Source organism: Natator depressus, chromosome 10, assembly GCF_965152275.1.
Source record: "Natator depressus isolate rNatDep1 chromosome 10, rNatDep2.hap1, whole genome shotgun sequence".
NCBI lineage: Eukaryota > Metazoa > Chordata > Testudines > Cheloniidae > Natator > Natator depressus.
Genome location: NC_134243.1, coordinates 12,561,097 through 12,584,741, shown reverse-complemented (window position 1 = coordinate 12,584,741; position 23,645 = coordinate 12,561,097). Strand labels below are relative to the sequence as shown.

Here is a 23,645-nt window from a genome sequence, read left to right as displayed (position 1 = left end):
TAAAAAGAAAAACCACCTGCTGAACAGAGGTGGTGTTTTAACAGCAAAGAGCAACAATCAACTTGGTACATTTAGGGAGATCTTGAGGTAGGCTACCCAGCAAGGGTGGCCTCCAATACATATTTACTGTATTGTACCTGGACAATCTGCTTGCTTGGAAGGACAGGACTCCGCAGCCCTGCCTGAGCAAAGGTGATAGCAAAGCACCAGAGTCATTTGTGACATCCACGAAACAGGAGAAAAGAGTTCAAATGGACAAATGAGGATGGAGCAAGGTTCTTGCCTTTAGGTCAAAGGCAGCATGCAGAAAATGAGGAACAACAGCCCCATTCAAAAGCCCCTCCATGCCCAAGTGCTGTCTGAACCACGTAAGTGAGAGACTCTGCCCATCATTCCTGGAAAACCCAAACCAGTTACTGTCTGTTCTTCTTACCTTCATGGCCAGCACTCGGGAGGCCACCTGAGAGGAACTGAGGCGCCGCAGGAAGTAGTCCAACACCTCACATGTGGTCTGCTCATCAGCTCTGGGGCCCAGGAGCAAGTCCTGCAGGCGCCCAAGCAGCTGCCTCTGCTTCTGCTGTCTCTGGAAAGAGAAGGTATCCATCCAATGAGATCATATCAGAACCAGGCCACTCAAATACCTGAAGCAACCAACCCAGGAGGCCACTTACCTGACGTTTCTTGGCACGCTGCTCTTTACTTTCTCCCTCCTCCTCTTCCTCGCCTGAGGCAGATTCATCAGCAGCATCATGCAGCAGGAACTCACAAAGACATTGCACTGGAAGAACATCCAAGGAGCCCTCACTGGACTGAACAAGGTCTGCTAGCCATGGCATTGATTGGGACGAGGCCTAGGGAACACGACAGATACAATGAAGGGCTGGAAATCCAGGCGCTCCTGCACGTTTACCATTGCACTGACTGGTAAGCATCTCCCATTGGTTCTCAAGCAGCAGAAGGCAACCCCCACACTCCAGGGGAGAGAAATAAGCCACTTTTCCTTGCATCTGATTCATCTCCTGCTTTCTATCCCTGCAGATCCCATAAACCCAGGCTTCAGGCCCCTGCATTACTGGGATACCTCCCTGCAGCATGCTTGCTTCCATGCTTCCTCAAAGCTCCAGAGAGGCCAGTTCCAGTCTCCCAGATGCTCAGGAAACCCACCTGCCTCTGAATGATGTTGAGGAGAAAGTCTGGGTGGCGGCTGCGGCACAGGAGATGTCCTAAGCGGAGGGACTGATTTAGGCTTTTCACCTGCTCCAGGACATGTGGCGGAGGTCTGCGTGGGGGGCCCCTGCCAGAGAAACAAAGAGGCCTTACACACAGCTAATCCCACCCTCACAAAGAGACAGACACACACTGGGTCATCAGTGCATAAAAGCCACACATGTGACAGAAGGGGTAGGAAGCAGTCCAAATGGAGAGGGCACATCGCATTTGCCCTACACGGCCACCGAATCCTCTTTTTCCTTGGCCAGTCACCACTACTCTACCGTAGCCCACCTGAAAGCCTCTGCCTGGAGCTCTCTGCCTCCAAGTGAGATCTTCAGCCTTGTTTCTTCCTGTCTGAGGATGCCACTACAAGGGTGGGAACTCCCTGATTGTACCAGAGTGGAGAAGACTACTCACTGGGGGTCCAGACTGGTGAGCTGGGACAGCAAGAGGCTGCTGCTCTCTGTAATAGTCTGCTTTGTAGATGCAGCAGCCAGATGACCCTCAAATGCAAGAATCTCCTGCTTTTCCCGCTGGGATATTTGGAGCTCACGATTAATCATCTCTGTGCGGGTCTCCTCATCAGTCAGAGTGCAGGGGGGATAGGAGTAATTACTGGGAAGAAGAGGCACAAAAATTATTTGACCTTCTGTGCTATAAATTCTGTGCTGAGCAAAGAGTCAAAATGCCACAATGTTCTTGGTTCAGTCAGACAGCATGAAAATACTAATGGGCCTTCCAAATGTGGATGAAAAGCCATGCCCTTTCCAACAAGCCATGTCCCATGCATCCCTTCCTCTCACAGAGCCTGGCTTCACTGCCAATCTGTGACAGCTAAGGGAGAGGTCCTCGCTCTTTCTAGGCTCAGCCCAGCTGCTGTCCAGCAGGTTTCACTTCCGTAAGCTTTGTGCCAAACCTCATCTCTCCCTACCCCTCAGACAGAGAAAGGAAGAAGCCATCAGGTGCAAACTTGGTTCAGAAATCCATTCTCTTCAGGAGTGGGATGAAACTGAAAGAGCTAAACACTACTCACTTAGTCATGACCATTTCCATGAGCATCTTTAGTGTGGGATACTCCTCCCAGGCAGCCAACCCTGCAACCCAGGAGAAAAGGGCAGTCAGGGAATTAGACACCCAGTCAGGATATTTGTGTGCACAGAGCATACCACACTCCCTTCCCATCCCCGCAGAGTGCAAGCACTCATTCCCTCACACACACACACAAACAGAACGGGCACTCACAACTAATCCCCCTGTTCGCACTATGCTCCACTTACCACCTGATCCAAATTCCTTCTAGACCCCCAACCCACAGAGCTCTGCTTACGCAGCACATATGCATCAGTGTGGAGTCATGCAACAACAAAATCTAGCCATCCTCATGTGCATCTACAGCTGAGACAGCAGGAGTCAGCAGAGCCCCCTCCTGTGACACATTCCAGCTGTGCTGGTGCTCAGAAAAGTGCTCATTACTCACCAATGTTTTCAGGGTTGAACGCGGCCACTACCAGGAGGAGAGGCCAAGCCTTCCAGTAGAGGGTAGAGATGGCTAGATTTGGAGGCTGATACCTGAAAAAGCCATTGGCAGAACCAAGTTATTTGTATTCAGAGTTGCCTGTTCTAATCACTAGACCAGTGGTTCTCAACTTATTACACATTGCGGCCCACAATGTGTTACCTGGGCCGCAGGGGCCGGCAGCCCTGACACTGACCTGCTGGGTGGCAGGGCAGCCAGGAACCTGGTGGACCCCTGCACATGGGTGGGCCTTTAGCACATAGCTGAGCTGGGCTACAGTTGTGCTAATTGGGCCGCATGCAGCCCACGGGTTGAGAACCACTGCACTAGACACATTGCTTCTCTGCTTAGTTTTTTGCATTCAGCATTGTCAGAGTCCTGCAGGTATATCAGGTGAATACCCTGCTCAAGTGAGTGAGCACAGAGACCTGGAAGGATCAGCAGCAAATACCCACACCGGCATAAATTTCAGAGCTTCTCCACAGGGAAATTCCGACCAAGTCCAGTCACTGGGAATCAGCTGCAGGGTACAGAGCCCACCCACTGCTCCCCAGAAATTCCCACCAGAGCAAGACATTATTACAAGCTTACTCTAGGGAAGGGTTCTCAGAAACAAGGTGAACATGGGCTAGAACTCTGCAACTCCGAGTTTTGCATCTACAAGCCTTACCCTGGGGGCAGCTGGATGTTCTCCGGATGATGGTAAGTACACAGATTTAAGACTGCATCAATCAGCTGGATTCTCTCCACCCTCAGGACCTCTACATCTAAAGTGGGAAGAGAACGAACAGGTCATAGATATGGGTACTTGGCTGACAGTTCTTAAGCAAACATGCTAATAAGCTGTACTGAAAGGCTAACCTCAGATGAGTCTACTGTCACAGGCTTTGATTGTATCATATGTGTTTGGGAACAATCAAGATGTTTATGGAGAAATCAGGATCAGGAGCAACTCTATAAGTAAATATATATTGAGTTTTTCAGCTAAAGATGGGTTTTAAGTTCTTTGATTAGGGAAAACATTTTTCAAACTTAACAAGCACTACACTATTTACTTCTATGGAACAGGTTTAGAAAAAAATTAGCAGTAAATCCATTCAGTAGTTTAGGAGTTCAGAGAAGTGAAAAATGCCCTTTTTCAGTCCAAGTCTGCTGTCTAACCTTTCTGGGCCCCTCTAACTTACAAAACAACTGTTTCAACACGTGAAATGATGCAGCATTTAGAGCATTAATACTTTGTGACAGATTCACCAATGAAAATGTGGTCAAAGAATAAAGTCTAGTTTTTTCACTTTTTAGACTTTTGTGTTTACTGCCCAATCTCCAGCGTATGCTATGTGCTTTAGAGACATGCTTTGGCACCACCCTGAATTCTCCCCCAGACACACTTACAAACACTCAACACATACAGCTCAAATCATATGGTTATATTCATCTGAGTGACAGCCACACAGACAGAGTTCTTAACTACTTCTGGTTGGCCAGGTGATTTGTGAAGGTGATCTGTCACAAGTCAATATTGAATATGAGCTGTAAGGCCAAAAGAATACTTTAGTAAATCACCTTGACTTTTTTTTTTTTTTTTTAGGGCTTAGAATATTTTTAATTGACTTTTATGCTCTACATAACAGTTAAATTACTGGCTGTAAAAACATTAGTTTTCTCTGGGTAATAACAATCGCACTACTTAGCCCATACACAGCCAGTAATTAGCAAATGATAACCCACTGTGCAGGGGTGTTTAGCTCCATTTTGCAGACAGAGAATAGTGCAGGGAGGTGAGTGACTTGCCCAGAGACAGAGAGAGAGCCAGTGGCAGAAAGTTCCTGGCTCCTAGTCGTGTGTTTCAACAACTAGATCAAAACGCTCTTCCCAAGTCTAATGCAGATGCACTTACTACCTGCTCCAACCATTCTGAGGTAGATCAGGGGAGCAGTGGTACACGTGCACTGCAGACTCTCTCAGACCCACATGGAGGGGGGACAGGAGGGCGACAGGCTGCCCACTCTCAATAGGGCGGGAATTGCTACGTCACCAAACCATTTTCGCACAACATTCCTACCGTCTGCTTGCACAGCTGCCGCCCGCTTCACCAAGTGGTCAGCAAGCTCCATGGCATCAGCAGGGCCGAGGGGAGACCGTGACAAACCAATGACAAGGATCCGCATGAGCGTGTCTTCAAGGATAGGCACCTCAGAGCAGAGGCGCAGGAAGAAGCTGGGAATGAGAAATAAAGAGAAGACAGTGACCCACTGTCCAAAGAAAGGGGAACCTTTCCTGATCGCAGCCTGGGGCTGGGCTCGTATTGCTTGGACGTGGAACCAGTGCCCACAACCCCTAGCTTAGTCACATATGAGAACAAGCCCCCTTCCAGAACACGGCTTAGTTTGCCCCCTGCAATTGAACTTTACAGACTTAGGCAGGCAGGCTTCAGATCCCCAGCACCACACGCAATGCAGGGCCATTCTCTCTTCAGAGACAGCACCAACCGGTGTGGGGATGGGGGGAGGAGGAAAAGGGACAGGTGGAGACTGGAGAAACCCCATCTTCTGAAAATTCCGACAGGGACAAGGAGACCTCTGCTCTGCTGAGGTTTTCAAAGACAGAGGTATAAAACATCCTTATGGAGAGCTTAGTTAAGCACCATAAATGTCCGATTTCTCCTCTCCTTACTTCCACAGCTCTGCCCATGGAAACCCAATCGCAAATGAGGTGCATGCACTTACTTGCGGTCACTCTCAGGGGGCCAGTTGTCCCATTTGTAGTAGGTCTCTGGCTGCTCTGTAAACAGCACCTTGTGAAGACTGCAGAGAGAGACAATAATAAATTCTCAACTTTCGCTGAAACCCAGTGTATCTTTCCCCGGTGTGTGAATTGAGAGGTGGTGGATGGAGAGCCGTAGAGACTGGAGTGCAATACAATCCACAGAAGAATATATCATACAGGTGAGCCTCCCCACACTGTTAACATGTCCCAACTCTGACCCGGAAGGACTCCCTCCTCAGGCAAGAGGAAAGTTCTGCCAAGACTAACCAGGGGAACAGTTAGTACCAATTGCAATGGCGATGGGTGGTGCGATATGCAGTACTTCCAAGGAGACCCCAATAGCCATTAGGTGGGAACAGATTTCAGTTATTAACGACTTCAGCTGATCTTTTGGTCCCATTACCAATGCCTCAAACCATCTAATCCTCTGTAGTATACTCTTGCCTCCAAGGGCAGAAAGTCTCGGAGACAGAGCTCTATCTGGTCTCCACTCTGTACAAGAGCTTCCCTATCTAGGGACCTTTCCCTCCATTATCAGATCAGATCAAAACACAGGTCCAAAGGGGCTGTTTCCTTGACAGCATAATTGGAATGGAAATACTGCGGAAATACTATCAGAAGCCTTTAACGTTAAAGCTTGTACAGAAGTGCACGTGAAATCCCGAAGGGAAAGCACTACCACTAGGCAGAGCATTCCAGCTGCTTGGCTGCTGTGGGGGAGACACTCCAGTTGTCTCTACGTAGCAGAGTCAGTAATGTGACTGGGGGGGTTTCCAGAGCAGGTTTGCTAGGAACCGCTCCATTCAACTGAACCTCATACCAGTGCACGTAGTCCTTCGGAGCCAGTTTGCTGATAGATGGAACCACGGTGTGGAGCCACCAGACAGCATCTCGCTGGATGGCAGCAATCTGGTTCTGGAAGGAACGCAGCACCTCCAAGTCTGAAACAGACATACACTCAGGTCAGGAACTATGCACGTATTTCACAGCCCCCTGGGAAGCTGGGGTGTGACTGTTATGAACAGCCATCTCACAAGCAGATGGCTCCAAGGAATCAGCAGTGAATTACCTGGAGAGGCCCAGCACACTAGACCAGCTAACCATCAGCACCCACCACTACTTACAGCACACACATTTGGTAGCGGAGGGGGCTTTCTGGCACCACCCTTGGGAACTAGAATAAACCTGGGGACATTTTAGCAGAAATGCAAGGCTAAGACAAGGACATGCACAGGCAGCAGCTTTCCTGTTAGCCCAGATAGTTGGCTCTCAGGTAGTTTATAATGTTCACAGCTGCTCCATCATACAAAAGCCAAGTTTCTGAACTGTCCCCACCACGCCAACTCAGTCCCCCTTTTCTCCTCCTAGTACGTCTCCCAGCCACTGTTTTCTATGGCTATTACAAGCACCTCTGCTCTGAGTGATTCCCAAGGTTGACTGTGCATCCAGCTGGTAGATTTACTAAGATGTGGCCCTTCACACCCCAACTCCACCAGCCAGAATTCTCAGGGTCCTCTCCTACCCCCAGCCTCACTACTCCCAGCTGCAATGTTCCCCCGATGCCACTTCTGGATGTTCTCTACCGCACATGTCCGATGTTCAAAGGAATCCAGGCTAGGAGGCTTACTCTTTTTCTCTCCTTTGTCCCATGCGATCCCAGCCTCCTTCACCTGAGCCGTGATGCCGAGCATCATGGAGACAGCCAGCAGGTCAGTTATGTGGATGACAAACCGCTCCTAAAAACAGATCACTGCGGTTGATATCCCAGCTGCATCTGGAGGATGAGTGTCCATCACCCAAAGGTGCACCCGCTGCCAGAGATGCCTGTAAAATCATGCAGGGTGGAGAGGCAACGCAGGGGTGCCAGTGAGGGGATACTGGGACAGGAGACAGGAAGGAGGGTTCATAAGTCCAAGCAGCGTGGATAGGAAAGAGGGAGTGGAATGTGGCCACTAAACTGCAAGGAGCAATAGCCAAGCCATATATACAAGGAGGAAAGGGGACGACACACGTCCACCTGAGCAATGTCCTGGGGGAAATAAGCAAGAGAAGACAGCAGGTAAGCCAGGTAGAATTGAAGGGAGAGCAAGAGAGCACTGCATGGAGGGGTCAAACCATCAGAGAAGGGAGAATGCCACAGAGTCCCTCAGAACACTAGCTGGAATGCTGGGATGAGAAGCAGAGGTGGTATGACAAGACGAGGTGGTACCTTGAATTCCATGTCTGTATATTGGGCCTCCTTCCGCTCCTGCATGAGCCCCAAGCAGAAAGCCTGGAAGTTGATCTCATGTTTCGTCTGTTTGATGATCTCTCGCAGCAGTGCCCGCGAGGCCCTCAGGTAATCATCCTTATTAGTCAGCAAATCCTGGAACACCATCGCCAGGAACTGAGGCCCCAAAAGAGAAGCCGTTTAGCGCCCAATATCCAGCACCAACATCCATGGACAGAGACTATACACACTGAGTCCCTGCTGGTGTTATCACCGCACCAGGGCCTGAATGAATTCACTGGGGAGCTCTAATGGGAGAGCCACAGTCAGGGAGGTTTCTCCTGAAGATGACAGCACTGCTAATTACAAAGACACATACCCAAAGTGTTCGGGAATCTGACACTGCCCATGCACATTTGTTTCAGACAAACACTGTACACAGATTTCCAAACCAAAGGAAATACCCATGCAGTTGGGGAGACTCCATTAAAATAAAGATCCAGTTCAGCCACTCTCCCCCTCAGGTACGTACTGATCACACACGCAATACCTGCAAGGCTCCTGTCCCTACCTTTGGTGCTAGCTCAGAGCTGTGCTGTAGCACTGTGTAGAGAATCTGCATGTTGTTGGGGTTTCTTGCATTTGAAAGTTCATTGAAAATCACAAACTTGACCATGGTACCCAGGTTGTCCCTGTGTGCATTCAGCAGCTCTCTGCAAGGGGAATCCAGAGTTAGCAGAGCATCCCATGGACTGGGGATTTCTTACTATGCGGCATACAGTTCTAGTCTCTCAGCTCACAAAACACACACAGTGTGACAAGAAGGGAAGACACCGCATCCTCCAGCAGAGAGAAAGGACTGTCTGCCAGTCAATCACTCAGTGACACTCAGAATCAACATGCCCTCAAGAAGGGATTCTAAGAGACTGCATTCAACCAGCCCTCCCTTCCAGTTCTTTAAACAGAAGCTGGCCCCCTTTGCAAACATTGTACTGCATTCAGACTGTCACATGCTCCTATTAACTTGCTTACCTGACACACAACATGTAGTGGTTGAGAAGGACTTTGGGTTTGAGACGGATTTTGATCAGGTTGGAAATGACTTCCATGTCCTCAGACCCATGTGTGTTGCAGTTCATACAGACTGACATTAGCAAGTCCTGGGCTGGTCTGGTCAGCTATACAATAAGACCAGAAAGAGTCAACAACCAACCGCTATCACACACAAAGTCAGAAATTCCTGGTCCTACTGGCCTTGCCTCCAAACTAGCTACAGTGTAATTACAGCCTTATTGGTCAGGAGAAAATACCACCAACACTCTTACCTTTGGGTTCTGCAACCACATCTCAAGCCTCTGAACAGCCATCAGCCGGACCTCTTTATAGCCACAAGTAGCCGTCAGCAGTCGAAGGAGGTTTCTGGAGACGTTATCCATTGGCTGCCGCCGGTTGAGCTGGTCCCGTAGCATGTCCAAGACATATTCTTCCACACTCTCCGCGAGGTCTTCGTATCTGAGGCACAATAATCCCACATTTGCTCAGGTCCAGACTCTTCCTTTACCTAGTATCTGCTGAAACACCTCCTGCACATAACCAAGACCTGGAGAGCATGGGCCACTCAACAGCATGGACAACAACACACTCTGGTATCCAGGAGTCGGCACAAACCAATCCAACGTCACTGGGCAGTATCTGGGGGAGACCGTGTCTTTAGGGTGTGCCATAGGAGAGCTGGTTGGGGGACGTTCCCAGCTATCAGCTTTGCGAGAGTGGTTTCTGGATTAGGAGTCTGCACAGAGAGCTGCAATGCCAAGAGGCTCTGTGATTGGGGACGGAAGGGGCACTGTACCTGGGCATAAGCTGTCCCTCCTGCTCTGGACTCATCTTCTCCTCTGCAATCAGCAACTCGCTCTGGCTATCTTCCTCCTCTGCCATGGCGGGGTGGGGGCTACTCCCTACAGACAGATGAACACACAATCATGAATGGATGTAACAACGCCTCAGCAACACCCCTAGCGCCCCTAGACCATTCACTAGCACTGAGAGATTCCGCTTCAAGTAGCTCCCTCCAACAGCCTCTTCCCCAGAAGTCCTCTTACCAGCGCCCCTGACTGGTGTTCAGCCACACCTTGTCACTGCTTTCCCCACAATCTTCTAGGTGCATCTTCCAGTGTGTTGCAGTACTTAGAGGAGCACTCAAATCCCATCCATTTCCTTCCCAAAAGTGACCTTCGGCCCTGGTAGTCCTTGCATCCCTCAAGGGGAGGAGTGGGCACTAGAGAGCAATGAGAGGTGCCCCATCTCATCAAATAGAAGCATGCTGCCCAATCCACATAAGCCCTAACTGGGATCTCCTCTGATGAGCTGTTACTAGACTATCAGGCTAAAAATATCTCTAGGCTCTTCTCGACCACCTCCTTACCTGCACTAAGATCACCTCCACTGCGGCCAACTTCCCCATGCAACAGCATGCTCTTCGGGGGCATCTTTGTACTGAAGGCTGTCTGGATGTTATCCACAAACGTCTTGCAGTGAGGGCTGTCCACCCAGATGCGTTCTCCAAGCGAGTCCTCAATGTAAACCTGCCAGGGGCAAGAAGCAGAATATAAATGGGAGCAATGCTGACATTTATCCGTCTTCAGTACTTACGTGGCCCGATCACCGAGATGTGCGCGTGCCTCACAATCTTTCACGTATTTATCCTCCCCACAGCCTTGTGACATAGGGCAGGGCTATTATCCCTGTTGCATGACGGGGAACTGAGGCCCAAAACACTCACCCAAGGTCACGCAGGAAACTCGTGCGGGGGCAGAGAACTGAATCCAGGTATCCCAGACCACAGGCTAGTATCCTAACCACTGGGAAATCCTTCTTCTCCTAAACTGTGGGTCTCCCCGCTTTCATAGCTAGATCACATCAAAATATTTAAGTCAGCTACTGCTGCTGACCTAATAGACCTGGCTCTGTAGCTCTAGCAGCAAGAATCTCGTGCTTTTAGACCCAGAGATCATGGGTTCAAGCCCCACGGACAAACCAGCCAGGAACACCACTGCACAAGGATGCGCAATCAGGGGAGGCAGCATATCTCAGAAGGGAGAATAGGAAGGCTAGAGAGAGGCAGGGGAGGAGCAGCGTCGCAATGTTGAATGAAAACCTAGCTGCAGACCTTTGTTTGAGAAACATGGACTTCATCTCTCACAATCTCCCAACGCAGCCACCGGTCCTGTTGCATATCTGCCCCCACCTCAGACAGCGACCTCCTTTTTTCCATCTCCCCACAGCAATGACCCACTCTCCCCTCTACAGCATCACAGGGTAGCAGCAACAAGCCCTCTGCTCCTCTCCAATGTCACCCTGCCCTCCCCTACATGGTGACAAGCACAATGACATTGGCCCCGCCCACCATGGCATCACCCAGTGGGAGTGCTCTCCCCTCAGCTACCATGTACCTTGACAAAGATCTCTGGCCAGTTCTCGTCCTCCTCGTAAGCCGCCATAAGAAGGTTACAGGCCAAGACGGACACCAGGCTGTTCCCTTTGGCTTTGAAGTTGATGGAGGCATCTCGCCGGAGGAGGCTACACAGTGCCTGGAAGATGTCAGACAAGAATCAATCCCTCAAAAGATGAAAACAAGGGAACACCTGTGGGTGACACTACAATGTTCCATAATATTTGGGAGTTGTATAGTCGAAACCTGAAGAGAACCTTAGGCCACTGCCTCTGTATTAGTCAGTGACTACTACTCCTGCAATAAACTAAGTGGGGGGAGGTGTGACACCCTGGCAACCCCTTATTCACCACTGTCCTACGATTAGGCTATGTTTAGTACAAAGTATGCCTTGTTAGGTATCATTCTAAAAGTCTTGATCTGGTAGACATTAATGTCTTGTTGAATTTATGTGAAGTTATGAAGTTTGGCTACGTATGTGCTACTGAAATATGTTGCAAGGTTGAGAACACCCACAAGCAGCCTTTCAGGTGGACCAATAGGAAATTCAAACAATGTTAACGGCTTATTGAGGAAATGCACAGAAGCACAAGGATTACCCCAGGAACTGCGTACCATACAAACCTCTCAGACATAGTACTACACAACGGGAACTGTTTGACCCAGGTCACAGCAAAAGTGCTTTCCAGCAAATTGGAAGAAGATATAAAAAGGGGGAAATGACATCATGACTGCACCTCACTCTCCCTACAATAACACACCTGAAAGTACCGGAGGAAAAGGACTGAACTGCAGGGTGAAGTGCTGGTCCCAGGCTAAAGGGATTTCTAGCCTGTGTATGGAAACTTGGTGGACTGCTTGTATCATCAGCCAGGGTGAGATATTACTGATTCAGACCCTATCTAATACTATAGACTTATTTTGAGTTTTGTTTTATTTCTTATGGTAATCTACTTTGATCTGTTTGTTCTCATTTATAATCACTTAACACTTATTATCCTTCTGTAGTTAATAAATCTATTTTATATTTTACTTAAAACATTGTGTGTTGTTTGAAGGAGGATAAATCTCAGCTCATGAATGAGAGTCGGGGCATGTCCACTTTCCTTTGCAGAAGTGGCGGACTGAGTTATAAATTCATACTGGTTGGGTTTTGACCAGGGCAGGATGGTATAGCTCTGGGTCTTAGGCTGGGGAGCTGTGAGTATTTTGGCTGTAGCCTCTCTACTGTGGGTTCATGAGTGGCTGGCCAGAGCATTCATGAACACAGAGGGGTGTGGTCCCTGCCTGTGGAGGTTGGTGTGAGTGCAAACTTGGAGGGCTTTGCAGCTTGTCACGATGTCACAGTTCAAGAGGGAACCTAGATTGGTGAGACAGAGGGCTCAGCTGTACCTCAGTTCTAGGTGGCAGACCCCAGACACAGTAAAGAGCTGAGAGAAGGAACACACAGAGCAACCCATCACACAGTTCACAGTTACAGTTGTATTCATTCAGCCCAATTCTTGGCACCAGGGCAAATGCCACTGTGCTAAGAGGCTGCAGTGCCAATCCAGGGGAGCCCACTGTGTTCAGAAGTTGTCAGCACAGTGAGGTGATATCGCATCACACTTGTTAATCAAAACAAACACAGCTCTCACCTCAATAACCCCCTCGGTGGCAAATATATTGGGTTTGATTTTTGCCAGATACATCAGACTCAAGTACAACGTGGGATCAGGCTTGGCTCTGTTCATTTTCAGCTGCTTCGCAGCTCCACACAGCACCCCCTCAATGCGGTCATCATTGCCCTCTGCCTCAGCTGCTTCAATCTCATCCACCAGCACCGTGGGGACAACTGCAATCACAGACAAACAGCTGTCAATACTGATCCCCATGCAGCAAAGACATGTCCTGGGAGACTTGAACAGAGCGGAATGGTGCCCTGGTTGCTTTTTTCCACCCATGCAAGCTCTGCTGAAGACTCCTGTTCCATTTTGCTTGTATTCCTTGTCTCTCTTTCTGCTAGAATTTAACCCCATTATTGTATCGAACACCAGGGAGCAGAAAGACCTTCTGCAAAAAGACATGCAACATACAGGCCCCCAGAGCTTTCATTAAAGTGCACAGTTGCCCCCCCAACACGTTAGTTACACAACAAAGAGCTATAACATGGGGTCAATGACTTCCCAAGGAGAGACCCTTCAAGTGCTGGTATTGGACATCCACCTGAAGTGAAAAACTAGATGGAGCAGTACGTATAAAAAGAGGGAGGGAAAAGAAGCAGGGCCAAAAGCAAAACACTATGCCCAGACGGGGGAAGGATGAGAGAGAGTTCAGGAGAGGGAATCCCGCCTGGCACTACAATGTCAGGGCGGGAAGCCTGCAGAGAAAGTGTGCCTGCTTTGCACTGAACACAGGAGGATGTTAGTGTTACACTCCCCATGAGCCTTATGCCAACAGTGGCATCACTGGGGAAGCACATGGAATTCCCCAAGCACCAGCATACAGACCCCAGCGAAAAGGCTCCTCAGCTCAAGTGCTGAGTAGCAGAGCAGGACGTGACTATACCCCCTCTCTCACAATCACACAACTCCCGAGCAGAAACCAGAATGTTGCTTTACCTTCAATTGGAATCACAGACGGTTCCTTTATTGAGGGTGAAATGGCCCGTTTCTCAGCCACTGCAGCCTCTGCCAGACGTCCTAGGGCACTCAGGGGAGGCGTGGAGCAGAGTTTGGGGCGTTTGGTCAATCCCGTCAGGCTGGATGCACTAGATAAAGCAGCGGACCCCTCCCGTTTACGCTCAGAGGGCAATCCAGCTGGGGCTGGCTTAAGCAGCGTGACAGCAGCTTTAGAGTCATTGGCCTGGCCTTTCGACCCCAAGGCGATAAAATCTCCTGGTGGAGGATGAGCTACGAAAGGAAAACAGAGATGAGGCCACAAAGTCAGAAATCCCCATCCCCTCCCTTGAGCCACAAACCCACCCAGTGCCCTGGGCACCCCATGCCTCAGGACAAAGCAATGCAGAGACAAAGCCACGGCAGATTTCACTGGAGGCTGGCACCAGGGGCAGGGCTCACAAGCAGCTGCCAGCCCTACTGGGAGGCCTGGGGTTTAGGCATCAACAGACCCACTGAGCCATCTAGCTGGGCTCGAGGCACTATAAGAGCCTCCCCTTCTCCCTCCTAAGCTAGTGGCCAGTGGCCCCGCTCAACCCAGGCTGCCCTGATGGGACCCACCACGCTAGGACCCCACGGCTCCTCCAGGAGCAAGGCCTAGCCGACCCCTCCGCTGATAGAGGCTGGGACTCACCCGAGGGCTTGGGCACCGCGCTGGGACGGCGAACCGTGGCCGGCTTCGGGCGATTCATGCCGCCAGGGCCTCCGCGCCGCAGCGTCACCTGCAGGGTCTGGGAGTGGAGACAGGGGATGGGCGAGGCTATGGCTGATACAACTGCCCCCCCCCAACCCCGGCCCCTCCCCCCGCTACTCCCCCGGTAACCCCGGCCTCTCCCCCTGCTACTCCCCCAGCCCCCGGTAACCCCGCTACTCACCCAGCCCCCCCCGGTAACCCCGGCCCCTCCCCCCGCTACTCACCCAGCCCCCCAGTAGCCCCCGCCATCCATCCCCCCACCTAACTCCGGCATTTACCGACCCCGCCCCGCGCTGCTCCCAGGAGGGGGGGAGGGGACCTGGGTTGCACCCACTTACCGCTCAAAGCCGGGCCCGTTTACACCGGAACCGGAAACGGCTACTGTTGCCCTGTGATTGACCCGGAGCCAAAACTGAGACTGCCCCTGTCCGACGACTCAATGGCTCTGGAGGGGTTGGGCGCCACCTGGCGGCGTGACGGGGGAACCGTCCCCGCGCGTCGCCACCGAGCGTCCCACCGCGGGAACTGCCTCCGCAGCCACTCACCGTCCCCGCACCCGTCACAGACGAGGGCTGCCCGTAGGTGACGCCCCCTGGTGGCCCGAGCCGTGACCTACACCCTACACCCCGCCTCGCCGCCAGCCCAGGGCAGCGGGAGAACTACACCCGCCCGCCAGCTCCGCAGCGCCACCTGGTGGGCAACAGGAGGCACCGCCCCTCTCGCTGCACGGCTCCTGGCGGCTGGGCCGCGCCAAGCCCCCAGGACCTGGACGGGGGGAACCTCCCTGGGCACCCACCTGAGACTGGGCAGGGCAGCGGCCGCGGCCAGGGAGCCCATGCATGGCCCAGCACCGGCCGCATTGTGACCGGAGCCACCGCCCACCTCCTGTCATAGTGGCTGCAGGACAGCACGGAGGGCCCCAGTGTACAGAGGGGCTCAGCGGGGGGGGGGGAGGAGGGGGCTGGGGTGTAATTCCCAGCTCTGGCAGACCTCCAGGTGCCAGCATGCTAAACACAGCAGGGTGACAGGGGCGGGGGCTTGGGCTCGCCCCCGACTACAATCCCCTCCAAGATCCTGGGGAACATACTCAGGTGGCTAACCAGGCTGCCCTGGCCCTGTGGGCTGGCACGAGCAGCGCTCTCACGGGGACATCTGCCCCCACGAGGAATCACGCCTCTCAGCTGCAGACATACCCTAAATGACTTACCCAGGATCACTCAGGGACCGTGTGACAGCAGGGAAGTGAACCCACAGCCTGGCCTCGGACCAGCCTTTCCCTGCTGCACTGGGGCTGGCAGGGTGCATTGCACAGTACTGCTGAATGAATCTGCACAATCTGGGCTTCTCCCGTCATTTCCCCTGCTCTGATCTTGGCACATATTGCACAGGGCAGAGTCTGTTACATGCAGCCTCAGACCGGGGCGGCTTCATTATTATTGGAATCAAGGTCGTACGAAGACCCCCCATCAAGGATCAGGGCCCCATTGTGCTGGCACCAGCCAGACCTGCACTAGAGACAGCCCTGCCCCAGGGGATGCACCGTCTGCGTCATGACAACACACAACAGGCAGAGGGGACACACCAAAGGGGGCAGGAGGGGAAGTCACGGTCATGGGATGGACACAGCCGGGCCCACATGGGGCACTGCAGACAGGTAGAGTGTGCAGTGAATGCCAGGACAGACTCACCCTGCCCCAGAAACAACAGCCAGACAGCAGCCACCTCTACTTGCCTTTATTCATCCCGGACAGAGCAGCACCAGGAGCGTTCAGGGGCCTTTCCCTAACTTCTCCCCGCACCGCCACCCGTGTCACAGCCAGACCCGGCGTGGGGCGGCTCTCAGCTTCCTTCTGAAAATCCCACCACTGTTGCTAGCGCTGAGGCTGCTCCCGCGGTGCCATGGGAGTCTGGTGGGCCGCGATGGAGCCCCTGTGTACACAGTGCTTCCCTCCCTCTCCCCGCGGCTGCTGCAGTACTGTCTGTAATGCAGGAACATCTGGCTGGAGGAAGGCCAGCGCTGACGTGGCCTGCCGGATGGGCAGTATAGCACACCCCCCACCCCAGCACGCTGATGCCCTCGGGGATGCACCGTGCCAGCAGGTTGTGAAAGCCGGCTCACAGGAAACGTCGCTGTGCTGCTGGTGTCAGGAGACAGGCGAACAGAACGGCTGACCAGAGCCTCTCACCAGGCCCCAGAGCCACAGTCCTGGGCATGGGACAACCGAGTCTTTAAACACAAACCCTGCATCAAGGGCCAAGGCAGAGAGCATCTTCGGCGGAGCTCGGGGGCATCAGCAGGGCAGAGTTTTGGCTCTCGCTGCCCTGCAGGAGCAGTCCCCTGGGGACAGGGAGAGCCAGGAAAGGCAGGCTGAGCTCGGGCACAAAGCAGCTGTGGAATCCAGTCTGTGTCCAAACCGATGTGGGCAGGAGGCAGCCCTGAACTGGGACCCGGAGCCAGCCAGCAGTGGCACAGAGCGGCACCCCACAGCCAGGGCCTTGGCGTGCACATGGATGCCCAGAAACACCTCCCTATCCCCACCCCTGCACAGACACACATGGACGGACGGAGAAACCTCCAGAGCCCAGCTCCAGGCGCGTGCGGCAGTCACAGCCAGCGGATGGAGAATCCCTGGCTGAGGTTGAGGTTGAGGTCGCTCACCGTGAGAACCTGCAGTACACGGAGAAACTCAAGCTCAAAGTGGGACATGGGGGCCCCATGCAGCACACAGCGCCGGGCTGGGCGCACCCCCCCATCACAGCTGGAGCACGCGCCACGCTGCCCTGTGACGTAACAGCTGATGCTTTGGGGCTGGGGGGGGGCAGAGCAGACGGGTGCTAAGGGGCAGAGCAGGGCAATGGGCTAGAACAACCTTCAGCATCCACACCTGCCCACTCAGAGAGCACCTCCAAGTGCTGTGCAAACAATGAGCTGAGCTCACAGCTCTGCTGAAGAGGGGCCCATGCAACTAGCCCCCTGGGGCACGAGGCACAGCGAGCCCGGCAGCGCTGGGAATGGTACCCAGGCATCCTGACTCCCACTGCCCTGCTCTAACCCCTAACAGCCCTTCCCCTCTCCCAGTTCACTCAGCACACAAGCCCAGTCCAGAGCAGGGAGCAGCACCAGGTGCTCTGGGTAACTCCCAGACCGGGGTCTTGGAGGGCAGGGCCAGTGGGGCGAGGCCAGCTGCCAATGGGCAACAGAGGAGGAAGCTGGAGTGCCTGCCCTTCTGCACGTCAGGACCGCAGGACAGAAACGTGACCCTGTCAGAGCCAGAGCAGAGTGTGTGGCTTGGGGAAGGAGCCCATCATCCCTGGGTGGGGGAGGGCACGTGGGGGGCTGATGGGGAAGGAGCTGGGTGCTGACGGGGGAAGGAGCCGGTCATCGCTGGGCGGGGGAGCGCACACGGGGCGCTGACAGGAGAAGGAGGCGGGTGTCGCTGGGCAGGGGAGGGACATACCAGGCGCTGGCGGGGGCTGAGTTACCTGGTTCTCCAGGTAGGAGAAGGGATTCTCTTTGCCGTTGACGGTGACCCTGCTGGGCTTGTCCCGGACCCCATAGACACTCAGCACATCCACAGTGATGTAGGTGGCTTCCACGTTGGCGTGAAGGACAGTGGAGGTGAAGATGTTCTAGGCGAGATGCCGAGAGGTAGGGCCTGCTGTCGTCCAGACTAAGTGGGCGTCGGTAGCCTCGGCTACAGCACCTGCACCCACACCTGAGGACAGCCCCAGCCCTCCACTGCTCCTGTTGGCCACGCCCTGGCTATCACACAGTCACCTCCCCTCCCCACCGCCCACGTGTGCAATTCAGGCTGCTCTGCCCCCCAGCCCCTCGGGCACTGAGACAAACACACTGAGCCCAGCGCTCTCCAGCAGATGGCACCGGTCACAGGCCCCAATCCCAGCTCCCCCAGCTGGCCAGGTCCAGAGACCACAGCCCCATTCAGGCAGGAGGATGCTGTACTATCTGCACCCCTGCAATGGGCCAGGTGACTCCAGCTGCCTGGGGCCAGAGCAGGACTGTGGCTCTGGAAAGTGTGTGTGTGTGTGGGGGGGAAGGGGTAGAGCATTCCACCCCCGAGCTGGGGTCCCCTACCTGCGTGACGTTGAACACCAGGTAGGAGTAGTCACCCCTCTCGAAGGTGTCCAGGCTCTCGCCGTCATCCCAGAAGAGGTCCCCCCAAGCGCTGGCATTCTGGGACAGGGCTGCGATCAGGTGCAGGGAGTTCCCGCTGCTCACCCAGGTGGTGCTCCCAGGTTTCTGGAGTTCAAGAGAGCAACTGCTGAGACCAGGCACTCCACTGAGGGGCCCCCCTAGCTCTCCAGGTGTAGAGGACCGGGCACGGGGCAGGCCATGGCAGTGAATACGCCACAGAGTGGAGATAATGGCCCAGACAGCACAGATCCTGCCCCCGCCCTCCCACCAGTTTGTGCCAAGGGAGGCATCTCAGGAAAGCTCCTGACCCTGACCCCTGAGGAGCGTCACGTTCTCGGCTGCAGCACGGAGACCAGCCCTGTCAGGGCAGCCTCCCGGTGCTGCAGACAGTCCCGCGCGTCCTGGGCAGGGTGAGCGACTCTCCTGACATGCCCTGGAGCCGGGCAGCAGACAGCCAGATGCAGGGATCTGGAGTGTGGGACGAGGGTTATTCCTGTGCCCCGGGGTGGTGCTCCAGATGCAGCAGGGGGAGCAGCCTCACCTGGGTGGGGAGAATGGCGCCCTCCCAGATGTGCAGGTTGATGTGGTCCAGCGGAGCAGCCATCTTCAGGCTCTCCCCACTGCTGTTCACAGAGGAGCCCTGCAGAGGCAGTGACAGACACACAGAGTGTAGGCAGCAGGGTGGGCAAGAGGGAGTGGCTGTCTGTCCACGGGTCTGGAGACCACCCCCTCCCCGAGGCCACAAGCACCAGCCAGGCCCATATCCACCACACATAGGGGGCAGGGGGAGGGCAGGCCACGGGCACTGGCCCTGGGACTCATACACTGCACAGACCATGGGCACTGGCGCATCTCACACCCACCACACACAGGGCACGGGGAGCACAGGGCATGGGCACCAATCCGGGAGAGCACAGACATGGGCATGCAGAGCAGGGAGCGTGCAGACCATGGGCACCAGCCCGGGGCTCATACACATACAGGGCTGGGGGAGCGCAGAGGTGGAAGCGTGGAAGCAAGGGTGCAGAGGCGCATGGGGTGGGAGGAGAGCAGAGGCAGGAGCACAGACGGGCATGGGGCATAGGGAGCGCAGAGGCAGGAATGCAGTGGCAGGAGCACAGAGGCGCACGGGGCGGGAGGAGAGCGGAGGCAGGAGCGCAGAGACGCACGGGGCAGAGGGAGCACACAGGCGGGAACACAGACACACACAGGGCAGGAGGACATGCTCAGAAACGAGGCAGTGGCCATAACCCTTTCCTGCAGTCTCTGATGGTGGCAGTGGTGCCCACCGGCTGGTCTGCAGGTGACTGTCTGGGACGGACCTTCTCCAACCCTCCAATTCCTGCTCTCCTCAAGACCAAGCCCAGGGGACAGGACAGGAGGCTATTGTGAGCTCCCATCCCAGGGAAGAGCAGATCGACAGGCAGGGCAGGTCAGAGGTGCACTGGCCACTCCTGCCCTGCTCCCTCCCCATCCCCTCTGGCACAGGGATCCACGCCTGCTCTGATTTCTGATGCAGTCGGCACCCCGGTTGCTTTCACGGGCTGCAGGGCTCTGTCAGGTGAGGGGCCCTTTGCAGCCAGGGTCTCCATAGCCCTTGGGTAGGGAAATGCACAAATCCACCTTGTCCCGCCTCCCAGCATGCACTGCTCCTTACCGTGTAGTAATCGTACCACACCCCTCTGGGGAAGTAGCCAATCACAGAGTCCACTCCGGGCTCCAGCACAGGTGTCACCAACAGGCTCCGCCCCCACAGAAACTGCTTGTCAATTGAGTACGTGATCACGTCCTGCGGAAACCTACAGCGGGAAGAGGGCGCCTCGGAGCTGACCTGCTGATGCCGCTGACCTCTGGGGCCTGCAGCCTGAACGGGGCCAGTGCCCCCAAACCTCAGTACCAACAGGGGGTAGCAACTGCCTGTATTAGCGGCACCACAGTCTGTGATTTCATGCCTGCTTGTAGATCCATGGCATCAGCTTTCATGGATCCTGCCTGTGGGTAAGAAGGGCTGGGGCCAGGCCCACCCACAGAAAGGAGTGGAGGGGCCCCATGGGTCAGAGGGTGCCTGCCAGGGGAAGGGAGGGGGGCTGTGTTCACCTGGGGGAAGGGAGGGAGGCAGGCATGCCCACGAGGGGTCAGGGGGCCATGCCCCGCTGTGGGTCGCCCGTGGGGCAGGAAACCATCCAGAGTGGTCAGAGGAGTTTCTTACTCGAAGAACAAGGGTCGAGCGACGGTGTGGCCCTGCAGGTGTGCCCGGTGGAAGAGCGTGTAGAGGAAGGGCAGCAGGGCGTAGCGCGTCAGCAGCACCTCCTTCATGGCCGTCCGCGCCACTGAGCCGAACGCCACCGGATCCTGGGCCTGGGCAGGCCAGACAACCAGAGTGTCAAAAGGCAGGACAGATGGACAAACGGGCTCTACCAGGAGTCTGTCCCAGGGAGCTGCAGAGAACGGACGACCAACACCCCTTGACCGCTCCCAGCAGCAACCATCCCCCTGTCCCCAACTAGCAGCGTCCTCTCCCTACTGCTCTGGGCCCTTCCCCCATTCGAATGCAGCCCTCCGAGGATGGCATCAGCCCTGGAGCCCCCATGGGTGCTGCGGTCCCTTGGGAGGGAGCCTCCCGGTTACCTTTTCATTCTGGGTGTTGTGGTTTCGGGCGAAGGGGTAGAAGGCTCCGAGCTGCATCCAGCGGGTGCATAGCTCCTCCGAGGTGGTGCCGGAGAACCCACAGATGTCCGCCCCAACCAGCGGGATCCCAAAGAGATTGAAGCTCAGCACCCCTGCAAACACAGAGACATGGAGTCCAGAAGCAGCCAGGGACATCTGGAGAGGATCTCCCCGATCCTCCTCGGGACAACACTCAGACCGATGCCCTGTGCTGTTCCCTTCTACAGACTGCGACATGTACACGGCTGGGAACATGCCTGGGGTGGGTTACCTCTCACCCACCGCAGAACCAAACAGCTGCCACGATGCCTGCAAGCTGGCAGCCGGCTCCCATCGCTTCCAGTCCTGGAGCTGGAAGCAGACTCCAGACCCACGGCTGCCCTCCCAGAAGGTAACAGCGAAAGGCCCCATCTCAATTACAGGCCAGCGATAAGGTGCAGTTCCCCATGGCTGTTTAATGGAGGAGCCGCTGCCCAGCACGTGGGAAGGGAGGAGCCATCACGACCAGGGAAGACGCGGGCCAGTCTCTGGGGGCGATTCTGTCCCCAGCAGGTGAAGGCTGGTGTCTGAGAGGCCTGCCTGTTGCCAGGAGAGCCACTCACCTGGGACTGACCAGTACATGTCCTTCCACTTGCTCCTGTTGTCACCGAGCCAGTGTCCAGAGTACCTGCCCTGGCTGGGGAAGGTGGAGCGAGAAATCACAAGTGGGCGCTTCCCTCGGATCTGGATCAAGGCGCTGAAAGACAAGGTGGAGACTTGGGCACCGGGAACAGGCGGGGGCAACTGCGAGACTCAAAAGCAAGGGCACAGCCAGTGCAGTGACTCAGGGCAGCAGCCAGCCCCTGCTCCACACCCAGTGCGACTCTGAGACCCAGCCTGGCAAGGCGAGGAAACCGCCGGGAGGAACCAGCCGCCCCAGCCTCACCAATGGGAGCTGCATGAAAACCATGAGGAAGACACAGGTTTAGGGCAGTGCCAGGACTTCCCTTGTGTAGCCCCAAACTCCATGAACCGGAGAGGTGGGGGTACTCTCCCCTTCACCAGCCCCTGGGGCTTCGGACTCTGTTAAACTCCCGCCCCTGGGCTGTGAATGCAGCGTGGGGGGCCGGAGCATTTCACCCCCAGCTCAGGGGCTCAAACCCCAGCCTGGAGCCAGTGCGCTGGGAACAGACCAGCCTCCTGTGGGCGGGATGCCTCACGCTGGTGTCTCGGACACAGTTCTGTGGAGCCGTTCATTGACGCAGGGCTTGACCCTGCTCAGTGGGGTTGACGGGCCGACACACGCGCTGGCCATTACCTAGCTGTGGCTTTGGCTTCCATCAGCCCGTAGAGGTTGTGGAGGTTGTAGTGCACGGAGGCGCTCTGCTTCGCCGAGGCGCACACGGTCTTTGCAGAGAGGGAGTTGCCCAGCACAGCTAATGGGGAGGGAGAGAGGCTGTGAGAAGAAGCGCTGTGCAGCACGGCAGCCAGCAAACACCTGCACCCAGACACAGGTACCTGCGCCTATTCAGTAGCCTCTGGGCCAGCTCTCCAGGCTGCTCGTACGGCACCAAGGGGCTAGGTGCTGGCCAGCAGCAACCAGTCAGGAACCCCGCAGCAGCATAAAGCCGGCAGAGCTGGTAACGGTTCGTGCGCCAGCTGTCCCCCTGTGCGGGCATATCAATGGTTAGGTTCCTTAGTCAACACTTCAGGGCTAAAACTGGTCATGCAGGTGTCTGAATACACGGTTAGGTACCTGTGTTTGAAACCTGAGCCCATGTGCACAACCCCGCGTGCTGGGAATGCCGTGCTACAGGCATGTCAGAGAACAGACAGCACACACACATATACACACTTACACACCTGCACACATATACAGAGGCTAAAACCTATGGGTCACATGAAGCCATGGTGTAGGTAGGCCCAGCTCCCAGTGACACCAACGGAAGTTACACCTGCTTGCACCAGCACAGCCCGTCTTTTATTTCCCTTCTTACCAGGCATGTAGGGAGGGTTATCGAGTTTCCCTGGGGAACAGCCAGCCACTGACCCGTCCTTGAAGTTGGATGGTTCATTCATGTCCTAGACAGAGAAAGTCAAGTTGAAATTTCATTCATAGGGTTTTGGTGATTATCAACTGGGAGCTGACCTCTTCTCAGAGACCAGACGCTGCTCACCTACACCCCTACGGGACCAGCCATGTGGCCAAAGCAACAAGGACCCAATGGGACCTCTCCACGGCTGTCCTTGCTTCTTGAGCCATTCAGAGCTGGAGTCCTAATCCACCCTGGACTTGGGAAGCCAACTGCATTGTTGGTCCCGACCTGTTAAAACTCCTGCA

General features: G+C 54.9%; 2 protein-coding genes across 5 annotated transcripts in view; both read right to left on the bottom strand.

Annotated features, from left to right (window-relative positions):
- The window catches only part of INTS1 (integrator complex subunit 1), a 34,477-nt gene extending 19,595 nt beyond the window's left edge, over positions 1 to 14,882 (bottom strand). For both annotated transcript variants that reach the window (XM_074965228.1, XM_074965229.1), the window contains exons 1-22: positions 14,841 to 14,882; positions 14,443 to 14,539; positions 13,752 to 14,042; positions 12,789 to 12,985; positions 11,153 to 11,290; positions 10,126 to 10,285; positions 9,553 to 9,658; positions 9,029 to 9,215; positions 8,736 to 8,881; positions 8,275 to 8,416; positions 7,704 to 7,880; positions 7,122 to 7,230; positions 6,315 to 6,435; positions 5,455 to 5,532; positions 4,791 to 4,945; positions 3,399 to 3,495; positions 2,690 to 2,781; positions 2,246 to 2,306; positions 1,630 to 1,827; positions 1,165 to 1,294; positions 672 to 851; positions 434 to 583 (exon numbers count right to left, since the gene is read on the bottom strand). In XM_074965228.1, coding sequence (XP_074821329.1) covers positions 434 to 583; positions 672 to 851; positions 1,165 to 1,294; positions 1,630 to 1,827; positions 2,246 to 2,306; positions 2,690 to 2,781; positions 3,399 to 3,495; positions 4,791 to 4,945; positions 5,455 to 5,532; positions 6,315 to 6,435; positions 7,122 to 7,230; positions 7,704 to 7,880; positions 8,275 to 8,416; positions 8,736 to 8,881; positions 9,029 to 9,215; positions 9,553 to 9,658; positions 10,126 to 10,285; positions 11,153 to 11,290; positions 12,789 to 12,985; positions 13,752 to 14,042; positions 14,443 to 14,500 — 2,973 coding nt within the window. In that variant the 5' untranslated portion in view covers positions 14,501 to 14,539; positions 14,841 to 14,882. The remainder of the gene's footprint in view (positions 1 to 433; positions 584 to 671; positions 852 to 1,164; positions 1,295 to 1,629; positions 1,828 to 2,245; positions 2,307 to 2,689; positions 2,782 to 3,398; positions 3,496 to 4,790; positions 4,946 to 5,454; positions 5,533 to 6,314; positions 6,436 to 7,121; positions 7,231 to 7,703; positions 7,881 to 8,274; positions 8,417 to 8,735; positions 8,882 to 9,028; positions 9,216 to 9,552; positions 9,659 to 10,125; positions 10,286 to 11,152; positions 11,291 to 12,788; positions 12,986 to 13,751; positions 14,043 to 14,442; positions 14,540 to 14,840) is intronic.
- A 1,320-nt stretch (positions 14,883 to 16,202) lies between these two features.
- LOC141994819 (lysosomal alpha-glucosidase-like) overlaps positions 16,203 to 23,645 on the bottom strand; it is a 29,812-nt gene continuing 22,369 nt past the window's right edge. For all 3 annotated transcript variants that reach the window (XM_074965215.1, XM_074965217.1, XM_074965218.1), the window contains 10 exons: positions 23,302 to 23,386; positions 22,623 to 22,740; positions 21,928 to 22,061; positions 21,287 to 21,438; positions 20,868 to 21,016; positions 20,316 to 20,457; positions 19,200 to 19,298; positions 18,599 to 18,763; positions 17,986 to 18,132; positions 16,203 to 17,170 (listed from right to left, as the gene is read on the bottom strand). In XM_074965215.1, the coding sequence (XP_074821316.1) occupies positions 17,108 to 17,170; positions 17,986 to 18,132; positions 18,599 to 18,763; positions 19,200 to 19,298; positions 20,316 to 20,457; positions 20,868 to 21,016; positions 21,287 to 21,438; positions 21,928 to 22,061; positions 22,623 to 22,740; positions 23,302 to 23,386 (1,254 nt within the window). In that variant the 3' untranslated portion in view covers positions 16,203 to 17,107. The remainder of the gene's footprint in view (positions 17,171 to 17,985; positions 18,133 to 18,598; positions 18,764 to 19,199; positions 19,299 to 20,315; positions 20,458 to 20,867; positions 21,017 to 21,286; positions 21,439 to 21,927; positions 22,062 to 22,622; positions 22,741 to 23,301; positions 23,387 to 23,645) is intronic.